We start from the raw sequence: 12,610 nt of genomic DNA, 5'->3' as shown, positions 1-12,610 counted from the left end.
ACTGATCCATCCATCCATCCATCCATCCATCCATCCATCCATCCATCCATCCATCCATCCATCCATCCATCCATCCATCCATCCATCCATCCAGCCATCCATCCATCCATCCACCCACTGATCCATCCATCGATCCACCCACCGACTGATCCATCCATCCATCCATCCATCCATCCACCCACCCACTGATCCATCCATCGATCCACCGACTGATCCATCCATCCATCCATCCATCCATCCATCCATCCATCCATCCATCCATCCATCCATCCATCCATCCATCCATCCATCCATCCAATTTAAGTTGTAATTAAACACATTTAACTTTTAAAAAAACATGTTTTTGTTTGTTTTTTTACTAGAAGAAATGTTTATTTAAAAGAAAGTTACTTTTTATTTGGACACAAGATTGTGTCCTTCACAAGCCTGGTAGTGGTGCCACATTTGAGTTAGATTTGTTTTCTGCAGTTGTTCCACAATAAACCTTTTTAAGCACAAACCAGGAAGCAAATAGGTGAGACATCTAAAATGTCATTGTTTAACTGGCAAATACAGTTCTTAAACATAACTATAATAAATATATAACAAAATTATCTTACTTTTGGAAGTTGACTTATGACAGCTTTATTGTTTAGGATCTTTTAAGCTATGCTAGAATATAACTGACATTTAATCAACAAGTGCTTGAAGTGAGATTAGCTAAAAGCAGGGCAGTATTGCTATCCTTGTAGATGAAGGCCATTTTTCCCTACTCCATTTATTTTGTATTTTTAAATATGTTGTAAAATGATATCTGTTAGTTCAAATAAAAAAATTCAAATTTTATAAAGTATATATATTTATGCAGGCTTTTTAGTACTTTAGATTTTTTTTCACATAGTTAATATATATAGAAACCTGTGAAATATCCTTTTACTACCAATGGAGACCCCAGAGGCAGAGTGGTGGTTAGTAGTGTTTTCTTAAACATTATCAAATCGTTCGACCATCAAATATGTTAAATTAGTTCTCCAAGTTTCAGCAGAGAAATTATGCTGCTTTGCCATGCAGCATGGCTGGGTTCTATTCAGGTGATAGCGTAAGGAGTTTAATGAGCTTCATATTGACAAGCAGAACCTTATAGAGAACATTCTGAATCCTTGTCGGAGCCTTAACTCTGAATCCTTTAATGTTATTTGCTTCATAAATGAACGGTGGCACCCCAATGGCGGTAACATTACAACACTAAAAGAAATACCCTTTAAGTGGACTTTTTTAATAATTCATTGCATGAATTAACTTTTAATCTAAAAAAAAAAAAATGTTTGACAATTAATGACAATTCAGTTATTTGTTTAATCCCTACTCCGTAATAATTAGCACAGACATTAAGGCCCAGAGTGAATACTAGCTTTGATATCCTTAGCAGCTTTGATTTAGCCAGTTTTAGCACTCACTCTCCTTTCAAATTATTTTGTCACTAAGTGATTGTTTCTTTTTTCTACTGATTGTCCTATCTGTTGCTGCATGTATTATTCTATAGAGCCACAATAATAGCTTAGACATCAGTAGACAAAAGCTAGGTTGCACTTAACAGTGTCAAGTTATATCAGAACACACCTCAATTATTTTCCTGTCATACCATTTTTAACTTCAGCTCATCTTTATCCTTTTTACACCAGCTGTCAAATAGTACATTTGTGCCACTGCTTAATGTGTATTATTGTCATGTTTAACAAGCTAATACACTGAAGTAGATTTCTTTGAGCACTTTAAGTCCTATAATGGCAGTAAGGTTGATCTTGGTCCATCAGAAGTCTTGTTAATTCACTAATTAGGCCTTTTTAGTGAAACTTTAATTAAATATTGCCAGCATCTAACCCTCAAGACACAGCGTGATGTGCTCCTAATGTATTCTGAAACACTGTTATCATCACATTATGGATGACTAGCACAAATGACAGCCACTCTTCTTCGGTATAAATACAAGATAAAGAGCTTGTCCTCCCAGACACAGCAATCAGCAGATCTGAATGCAGTCTCCTGATTGTGATCTGTTTCCTTTAAATGCTCAAAAGAACTCTCTGCATCACGGCTCTAATTGAATCTCTCCCCTGCAGCATTTTTTTTTTCTATGAGCAGCCCGCGGTGGAGATTATCAGTTTCTCTGTGGCTTCGACGTCACAACGCAATTTAACACCCTTGTAAAGCTTTCATATTTCACGCTTTGTTGATTTATGTCTGATCAGTCGCCCTTGCGTTCGTAAATATTGCCATTTGTCAGCTGTGAATCAAATTGACCGTATCCTTTGTCAATCAATTTCTAGCCTGCTGTTCTCTTCCATCTCTCTGTAGAAAGTTGTTAGGTGAATGCTTCTGACATGTAAAGGGGAGTACGTTTACTGTGCCTGTGTTAACTTTATTATTATGGTTGCCCTGAGGTATTCACCTCCACCAAAGGGCTGTTAGATACTCTCAGCTCCTGAACCCAAGTAGAGGCACCTTTATTTTATGTCAGAGAACATAAAACCTGAGGGCGACAATGTGCCATTGCCCGGTGTGGTTTTGCATTCAGGGCTTGTGGTTCCATGCAGTCACAGTGACAAATTGCTCTTTTTTCACCATCGCCTGCTAACAGCCTCTGTATTAACCTCACTATTAGCACTTACTTAGAGTGTTACACCCATTTTTCCCTCAGCCCTGGGTCTCCCTGGACCTCTTAGGGCTGATTAAAGGACGTTTGGGAAGCATTTAGAGGTGTAAAAGCTCATTGGTTTGAGTGAGGCAGAGTGCCTGGTGTGGGCCAGAGTCTATCTCTCTGATTGCTCCTATAATCACAGTATTTGCTCAACCTAAGGTTGCTAGCTTTGACAGAGATGCTGAGAGCAACTGTAATTCCAACTCCCCGATGTACAGAAAAAAAACCGTCCACTCATTGAAAGATGGTGATAAAGACATTCTACCTGTTCATAGTACATCATGATGAGTTAATAATAAAGCAGCACTGACAGGTGTGGGTTCTTTATCCCTCTCATGATCAAAGGCAAGCACTCCGGAGAGCTCTGTCGTCTCCAGGCGAGAATATCCATTCCGTACAGATGCTGAGGAGAGATGGCCTGTTTCAGGAGAAAACGATACAGTACATGCACCGCCTATCCCCTAATGCTTGCAGACAGTGCTGTTATCTGACAAAAAGCGTATCTTCACACTCTCATTTTCATCTCACTTTGGGAATATGACATTGTAATATTTTCCAGCCCTCTAGCAACTCCAATGGAAGCATCATCGAGCGCTCTTATTGATCCGTTTCACACCAGCCCGTCTGGTTTTATTATCACTTGATCCGTACGACTGGATTGGAAAAAATCTGACCCGCTCTCAGTAACACTTGTGATCTTTGATTGACTACTTTGAAACCGCTGCTCATCATGCTTTCGCTCAACTTAACATGCTCACCCCTCCTGGGTTTCTGTGGTGTTTTTTCACAGACGGATGACATTGCGGTGATCGCACACAGGACCCAAGAACTCCCCAAGGAGAACTCAAAGAGGCAGCGATTGGTGGTCTTCACCCAGGGCAAGGACGACACCGTTGCAACTGTTGGTAGGTTTCTGCTTTTTGTCCCTCTTGGCCCCTTTTAGACATATTTACCCTTCACTTAAACCTTATATCTCCAAATTGCAGGAAGCAGCTTTAAATAGATGACTGGGGAGGCCAAAATGTTATCAGTAATTTCTTTCAAGTGAAGCTCTGATATTGACGCCAGATGTTTAAGAAAGACAAGAATGCTTGCTCTACATTCTGTCATTTCAGAGCATAAAAGAAGTGTGGGGGATGCAGAGAGCAGCCATTGATTTGTGAAGTACTTCTAACTTTGCTATGAATGCACTCCAGGCTGGTCCTCAGCAATATTTAATGCTTCAACTCTAACATCCTGCCCTGTTTCTTTTCCTTTCCTTTGCCAAATGCTTGCAGAGTGACCTTTGAGAGAAGTGGACAGAGCCTGTTCGCTAAAATCAATCCTTTTACCCTTAGTACAGGATATATGTGGTTATAAGACTGTAGCAATATGAAGTTAACTTATAATAATGTTCAGAAGCCAATCAGTTACAATCCCTCCTTGTCAATAAAGCTCTGTTTATGAAACAGGAAAAATAATTTAGATTTCTTAAACTTTTTTAGAGTTTTCATTCTTAAGAGCAAATATCAATAAATGCCTCCATTAAATGGAAATATTGGCAAGAATTCAGTTCAGAAGAAGCAACAATTGAATTTGTTGTTGATAAAACAGATTTTTAATGGAAGAATTTTTAGAGTAAAAAGAAAGAAAAAGGAAAGTTATTTTATATAAAGGTTAACAAAGACCAACAGCGCAAATCCCACTTTACATCCACAAATTACCAAAATACTCTTAGAAGATTTTGTCAGTCTTTCAGATATCTATATAAAGGGACATTGTTTCCTTCTCCTGAGTTCTAACATCACCTTTCATTTAGTAGAAAACAAAAGATAACCGATCCATCTTCTCCTGCTTCATCCGTCATGGTCATGATGGGGCTGGCAGCAGTCTATGGGCAAAAGGCGGGGAACATCCTAGACAGGTTGCCAGTCCATTGCAGGAAAAAAAGATCAAAGTGTCAATATAACAAGATCCAAACCAGGCTGTAATGAAACCTAAAAGAGTACCTAAGGCCCCACTTTCACTACCCTTTTGAAACCGTGCCAAGAACGGTCCTAGCATGTTAACCGAGATAACTGTTGAGTGAAAATGGAACACAACCGAACCACACTAAATCTATTACTAGTTCAACAGTACGGCTCGGCACGGTTCAGTTGTGGCTTGGTTCTGATAACAAAGACTGCATGAGCAGACCACGTCATCTCTTATTTACAGTCAGCTGACTCATTTCACAGGTTTTCCGCCGTGTCCAGCTTTAAAATTCACAGATTTTTTCAGCTGTTCAGAACACAAACTTCTTCTCTGCCTATTAATAAATGGCATCAAAAGACCTTGGATGCCTCAGAGACTGAGGCTCTCATTGAAATTTGGGCGGACGACGCTATACAGGCAGATAAGTTCCTGAATGTTATGGGTGGTGCCATTTTTTGTTTGTGTAATTCCCACCTTGAAAAATTTAGTATAGTATAATGCCGATAGAAGGCTAGAAACCATGCTTGTGTGATGTGTAAATGGTCGTAAGAACCAAGCTCGGCGCAGTTAACTGATCCAAGCTCAGTCCGAACTCTGCCGGGATCGGTTTCAAAGGAGTAGTGTTAATTGGGCATTACTTTGTCAAAAACCTGTTATCTCTGTTCATTTGGGCCAGCTTGCTGAACAACTTTCTGTGCATTCCATCAGGTCTCGCTCTAAAGTGGTTCTGTCTATCGTTGTTTCTGTACTTTTCTCTCGAGCACTGGCTGAAGAAGAGAAGAAGAAGTAAAGTACTTAGTCAGACAGAATATTTGTTAGAGAGGGAAAGGCTGCAAATAGTTTCAAAGCTGCAGACTATTTTCACCCAATGGAAAATAAATCTACCTACCTACTTTAGCCTCAAAGAGATCATCAATCTGTGACTTTAGTGTCAATGATCATCTCATTGCTTAAGCCGGGCATGCACTCTGCGATTTTTTCAATTGTTGCACGCAACTATGGGTGTTCTCACACTGTGCAGCGCGACGCTCTGATGCGATCTACATGCTCACACTGTACGACTAAAAACCATGTCAGACTCAGCTGCGCAGTGAGATGGAGCTACTCTGACTCATCTATCCGGAAGCCAAATGAGTAAAAGAGGAATATGAAGCTCACTAGAGTGAAATACGCTGCCTTGGCAATTTGTGCAATTTTGTGCTGAAAGCCTTAAAAAGAAAAGGCGACGACGTATTTGGACAAAGACGTGGCTGAGCAAACATGGCTACTACGGTCTGTCAATTTTACAGAAACAACTCCATTTTACTCGCATCCTGCCATGCTTCTGTGTTTACATCTAAGAGGAAGAAGACAAAGAAGGATCCTTGTTTGCGCATGCCTACTGAGCAATTTGACTACGATGGTCGGGAGAAAATCAAAAATGTTTGATTTCCTCCCGACCTCATGATTCCTGATCAGGAGGTGGTCGTAAGAGGCTGATGTCGCCTCATTTTACACTACACGACATACGACGCACGCTCAGGCTGAAAGTGGGGCCGATCGGAAAATTGTCACACGACTAAAAAGTCGCCCCTAAAAGGGCAAAAAATCGCACAGTGTAAGCCCGGCTTTACACATCCACATTCTTAAAGCTGTAACTATTTCATTAAAAAAAAGTCTTGATTTGATTCAAGATTTTACTCCACCAACAATGAAAACAATGTGTAGCATACATGTGATAGAATGTGTCAAAATTTATGAACTTTGTACCCGAAGCCTTTTCTGAGTTATTTAAGAATCATGAAACAGTGAAGTTTATTTAAGCTTTCAAAGGATGTTAAACTTATGGAAACTGAAAAAAGATATTCCATTCAGTTCAGTTTGTTTATATAGCTGTAACTTCACAACACCTCTCATCTCCAGGCTGTTCAGAGAGACAGTTTGATCGAATCATCAAGATAGATTGGTTTAAAGGTTTTTGTCTAAGGAAAACCAACTGATTGTATAAAGTCATTGACTTTGCAGAAAACACTCTTCCTGGATGAGCATGTGGCGGCAGTAGACATTTGCTTACATTGACTCTACAGCAATCCATCATTTAAACATTTGAAGGTTCGAACTTTGCAAAGAACATTAAAGAGAAAATCAGGACATCCAGGTGCAAACTCAAGCTCTTAATTTGAATACCATTGCATAGATTGCTCCAATGGATAGTGCAGGTCAGCAGAAGCTTAATGTCAACAAACTCCACTACTTTCAATGTAAAAGAAATTTACTGTACTTGAGTACAATATTTGTGTTAGATTTTTGCATTGCATAAACAACATCAACTTTCAGAGCAACACACACATACAAATGTGAAAAGTGTTTTACTTTTTTAAGTAAACAATTCACTGATATTTTTGCAAAAATAACAACTGTTTAGACAGGATTCTGCAAAAATAAGCAACATGAAGAAAAGTTGTTGAGCTCTGTGTGAGCAGTACAAAACATGAAAAGGTAGAGTCATCATAACCGAGCCGGAGTTGCAGTTTTAAGCAGTGAGAGAATAGACTGTAGTTTCCAATTACAGCTGGGAGCCTTTCCCTTTGTTTGGAACCACAGGATGCAGTCCTTATTGCCCTTGTGGTTCGGTTCATTCTAGCCTAGCTGAGCATGGAGAGAGCTGGCCTGTTGTTAAGACATGAATCATTATTGGTGACCATAGAGAGCACAAGAGAATACAAGTGATTGAGAACTGCAAATTCATATTATAAGAATATGAATTTAAGTAGTGCTTCATTTTTACTGTTTGTTTTAAATATCATTTGATAAGGTGTCGTTGTCATTTCATAGTGCTGTATTAATCAGTCAGCCGCTGATCAAAATTGTATGTTACCTAATGATTTTTTTTTTATCTAGTAGAAATTAGATAATTGATGGATAAAAATGCTTTCATGCATAAATAAGGATAATCTTGTAATCCCTTCACTGTTCTTTTAATTGGATTTAAAGTGGCTAATTAAATTACCTGTAGTACATTACTGTGGTAAATGTTTTTTTACTTTTTTTCAATCAAAGTGAACTTTTCACATTGGAATTTGCATAAGTTCTAGCTTTTGGAAAGGAAATTAGTATCAGAAACCAAACAGCATTGTCAAGTAAAAGCTAGATGGATGCTCATCTTTTTCTTGAATAGTGTGTAATAACACAAAAGCGTGCAGTATTGTTAATGAATGTCACAATGACAGTAGGACTTTTGCTAATTTAACAAATATTAAATCTGTAGTGTTGTGGTGCTCATCTGTGCTGTTAACGGCCTCTCTCCAACATCGTTGCATGGAATTTACAGTATATCATTTGCCATTTTTTTTATTAAAAGCAGTTCTTTTTTATATCAATGTTGTAAGCGCTGATATGTCAATAATGGTTGATTTTTATTTACTCTGCAACTGTTGTGCAGTGTGAATTTACAGAGATGCATTGTGAATTTCCAGAGATATTTCCCCCTGATTTCTTCCATTTTATTGCTTTGAGACATTTGCAGTTCCTTACAACAATTAAAAGGTACACTTATAATACATTTCTTTTACCTTGTGCTACTTTGCCAAAGATAGAAAATTTCATTTAAGAAAGGAAAAAGGCCTAAATGAAGTGTGTATTATAAAGATTTCTTACACATGGCATACCATTGTCATGGAACTGTATGCCTTTATGTTATTTAATATTTCATAAACAGGGCTCTCAATTCTTACGCAGTGTGTTATGCAGATCAATACAAAATGAAGATACTGTACCTCAGATACCAAAAGTTTAAGCTCTAAAATCAGTTATCAAATCATCTGTCATTGTAGATAGTGCATGTTAACAAGGACATTGCCTAAATGCACGTGTTTAAAGGAAACTACTTTTTCCTCCGCCTGGTTAGTTTATAATTCCAAGTAATGCCAAGCACAGCTGCATGATGCGCTGCTCGAACAAACAGTGGCAGATCATGGCTGATGTCTATGAGAAGTTATTTTTTCTCCACAAATAGCCAAAATGTAACGCCTTTTGTTTGTGGGAAAACAGTGAAAAGTTGTTGCAACAACAACCCGGAAACACTGCAAGTTAAACACAGAATATGCAGAACTGATGATGAGGACAGAGGAGGAAGAGCACAGGTGCAAGACAGAAGGCAAGTGCAGTTACAGATTGACAATATGTGGGGCTTTAATATGTGGGACTTTAAACGGCATCCAGCACCGTTCCAGTAGAAGTTCCTTATATTAATAAAAGTCCTCTATTAATGATCAGTATTGGTAGTTCATGAAGTAACTTTTAAGTCTTAAAGGTGACCCCTGTTCTATATGGTTAGAAATAAAAGAATAAAAGATTCTCAGTCATCCAGGTCATAGTCATTCCAAAAAAGTAAAAAAAAAAAAAAAACAATCCAGAAATATCATTGAGTTTGAGGCCTTATAGAGTGGACCAAAAACAAAGCCTTGTTTTTTTTCTAGGCCAAAACAAGGCTTTTTTTTTGGTCCCCTCTATAAAGCCTCGAACTCAACACTATTTCTGACATTTTGAATTAAAAATGCTTCATGGATGGGAAGCGAAACAGTACAGTGAATTGTTTTTTTTTTTTACTTTTTTTTTAAATTATGTATATTTATGTATGTTTTTCTATTTCCAATCAGTCCAATTAGCTATAACTGTTCAATTAATATTTAAAATGTAGGTATCGAGAATTTTGCACAATAAATATTGCATTTATTTATTTAAAGATATAGTACAGGATTTTCACAAATTTTTGAAAATTTGCCCCCTACACTTAAAAAAAAAAAAAAAAAGCACATTAACAGCCATATACCCGCTCCCTAGAGGGTATGCCTATTAAACACGTGCAAGAGTGTGCGCAAGCCCATTTCTCCTTGTGCATGCTCCGTTTAAAATTTGCTGTTTGCATCGCTCATACAAGCTTACTTTCCAAAAGAAGATTTGCAATTTTTCCACTATGTCAGATTCACAACCGTTAAGTGAAAATGGGGAGGACGTCCTTATGAAAAAATATCACCAGAATGATTGACAATTAGGAGGACCACTTATTTTAATGATTCACCCGGAAAAAAATAACATCCTCCACTGTACCTTTAAGTAATTTTTTCAAAAGAATTTTTAATAATAGCCTCCCAGTATTTTTTTTTTTTTTGTGGTTTTGAAACATGGGACTCACTTTTTCTGCTTTAGATGTCTTTCCTCTCCAGCAGATTATTGCATTCCTCCCCAGCAGCCTCCAAGGGATGCAGAGGCCTGTTAATCAGCTGTTTATTAAGTCAGGGAAACACCTAAACATCTAAACAACATTTTTTCTCCGCAGGGCCCACTGTATAACAGCCCCGCTGGACCCACTATAACAGAAAACCACTGTTATGGAGCTGTTATAGAACAGTTACATTATTTTATACACTTAACAAACACATTAGATGTATTTCCAAAAGAAGTTTCATATCGGTATCACCAGTTCCAGACAATAACGGACTTTGGTGGTATTAAACAGATTTGGAAAGGATTAAAGGGACAGGATCCATTCATTTTCATATAAAACAATTCAATTCAATGTTTTGTCTGTTTATTTCTGCGGTCAGTGCTCCAAATCTCACTCCAAACTCAGAACAAAAGTTGGGAGTCCTGTTGATAAAAAAAACTTTTGGCCTCTCATGTGTTGTTCTGTGAATAGATGCCCATCTGGCTGTGTGTTAGGACAACAGATGAGAGTCTGATTCAAGAGCAAATAATGCACAAACATTAACTTTGCACACATATAAAAAAGTCACAACTTCTTTTGAGATAATGCTCCTTATATATATCAGCATATAACTGTCTTAGACTAATTAGAAAATTATCTAGGCAGCTCTTTGACATGAGGAAAACTTGTTTTAAAGGGACTTTTTTCTTTTTTGTTCTATTCATCAGTAAAATCTCACCAGTGGATCAGAAAACATATACAAGCTAACGTAAAATTGGTGCTTCAACCCTTATTTAAGTAAGTTTGTCATAACTTTATAAATAAAATCTAAAACATTTTAGCATCTAGTCTCTCTAGCTTCGATTAGCAGAATTCAGTTATATTTTATCAGAGTCTCTTTTACTCATGCCAGCTGCAACCGTTGTCTTGTCTTACTTTTTAATAACCTTGGTTTATGTTACAATTTAGGTCCTCATCTTTAGTAAAACAACACACATCGAAGCTCTATTTTTAGATTTCTTTATCCGGGCTAGAACCAAACATTTATTACAAGGATCAGCCCAAAGAAAATACAATTAGTTGATGAACAGATTCGCCATGACTCAGGGTAGGTCCATATCAGTTTTGACGACCTAATTAAACTTCTTCCTTTGTTTCATAAGTGATGTGCTCTGTTCCTCATTTTTGCGTAAACAGCAGTGCAAGCAGCTACCGCAAAAACTTTTTCTGCGCACAACATGCTCACACTGTTTTTCTAATATTATAGGTCTACGCACATTTTCCCCCAATTCATAAAATGGTAAAATCAGTGACATCTCGGGGTATAGCTTTAGCTGGAGAAAGGTGGTCCAAAAAGGGGACTGTCCGGGTAAGTCGGGGCATCTGGTCACCGTAGCTTGTGGATACCGTGAGTTGATATATAGGCCAAAGGACTTATAGCAGGGTGCTGCATTGACTCCATCTCTGCTGACTCTCCAGGCCAAGTTGCTCTTGTAAAACTCAGTGTGAGAAATATGGAGGTAGCCATTTTTTAAAATCAGAATCAGAATTACTTTGATAATGACTTGCGGGAAATTCTTTTCTTGCAGTGCAGCCATTTACAGAAGAGAAAAAATAATATAAGACAGAATAAAATAAGTAAAATTACACCATTCCCACATAAACAGTTTAAAATAAGATATAGAATTAGTTATAGCAGCTGTAGGTATAGGAAGGAGCTGTACTTAACCTCAAATTTTTAAGTTTGAAGAATGTGGTCCTTGAAAACATTCAGGTGGTTCTCTTCCTATGTGGCCTCATCCGGAGCTATAACGCAGCAATAATAAAAAAGTGAGTGGGGGGAATAGAGCTTATATAACAACCTCCACAGGGGGTCTTAGGATGTTCCATGAATCTCTGTCCTCTAGTAGGTTCTTGCAGAGTGGTCTCAGCTTACAGGTTGAAAGAATCCTGTGTTCTTTCAACCAGTGTTCAGTTTTCCAGCCATGTAAATATGCATCTCATGGCTTGTGGCCCAACAATGGATGTAATTGTTTTTTTTTTTCAGTTTGCTGAAATGTAAACTTTAATGACTATTGGTTGCTTACATATTATTTGCCTAAGAAACAGATCCCTTTTTCAACATATTCTAATGGAATAATTATAGTACCTTGGTTTCAAAGTAACAAAAAAGCTAAAATTTAACAAAACATATTTGAGCTTTAATTAAAAAACAACAGTGTTTTCCTACTCCAAGTATATAAATGCTGATTACTATTACAATATCATCATCTATTAACTTTTTTATCTTTATTTTAAAACACTGACTTTATGTAAAGACATTTAAGAAACATCTGCTAATTTTAGTGACCTTTTTCTAGTTGCCCGCCATTTATTTAAACCTTTCTTGCTGTTCTTGTCTTTATGCAGGCAAATAAGAATACAAAGCTGACAATAGTTCTACATTATTCAGTATTTTTAAAACCGCACGTCCGCAATAGAACTGATGGGTGCCACTCCTGTCACTTCTATTGCTGTGTAGGCAGTGCACAGCAAGAGCTGGTAGAGAGGCAGCGTTATGTTGCGCTAAAAAACTCCAGTTAGAACATTTTTTTTTTCTCGAAAGGAACTCTAGGAGCAGTAAGAATTAGGAGTTTTGTAATTAAAGCTGAATCAGATACAAAATGATACGAGTGGTAAAATATATTAAGGATCACAAAGTTTAATTCTTTGCATACATGGTCATTTAGTGCAATACATAAAAGGAAAATATTGTTTTCCATGAGGCCAAATCATTTTATAAATCTTCTAAACAC

The 12,610-nt window shown here is 37.5% G+C and overlaps 1 protein-coding gene across 4 annotated transcripts in view; it reads left to right on the top strand.

Annotated features, from left to right (window-relative positions):
* Window positions 1–12,610, top strand: part of adk (adenosine kinase) — a 209,465-nt gene that overhangs the window by 175,162 nt on the left and 21,693 nt on the right. For 3 of the 4 annotated variants that reach the window (XM_015381250.1, XM_015381233.1, XM_015381242.1), the window contains one exon: window positions 3,468–3,582. In XM_015381250.1, coding sequence (XP_015236736.1) covers window positions 3,468–3,582 — 115 coding nt within the window. Of the gene's footprint in view, window positions 1–3,467; window positions 3,583–3,792; window positions 3,970–12,610 lie in introns of those variants that run through there. The other variant, XM_015381259.1, reaches the window with a different exon arrangement.

The sequence above is a fragment of the Cyprinodon variegatus genome, unplaced genomic scaffold, assembly GCF_000732505.1.
Source record: "Cyprinodon variegatus isolate N-32 unplaced genomic scaffold, C_variegatus-1.0 Scaffold12, whole genome shotgun sequence".
In the NCBI taxonomy this organism is placed as follows: Eukaryota; Metazoa; Chordata; class Actinopteri; order Cyprinodontiformes; family Cyprinodontidae; genus Cyprinodon; species Cyprinodon variegatus.
Note: the sequence above shows the minus strand (reverse complement) of the source record. Positions and strands in the feature narration are given on the sequence as shown.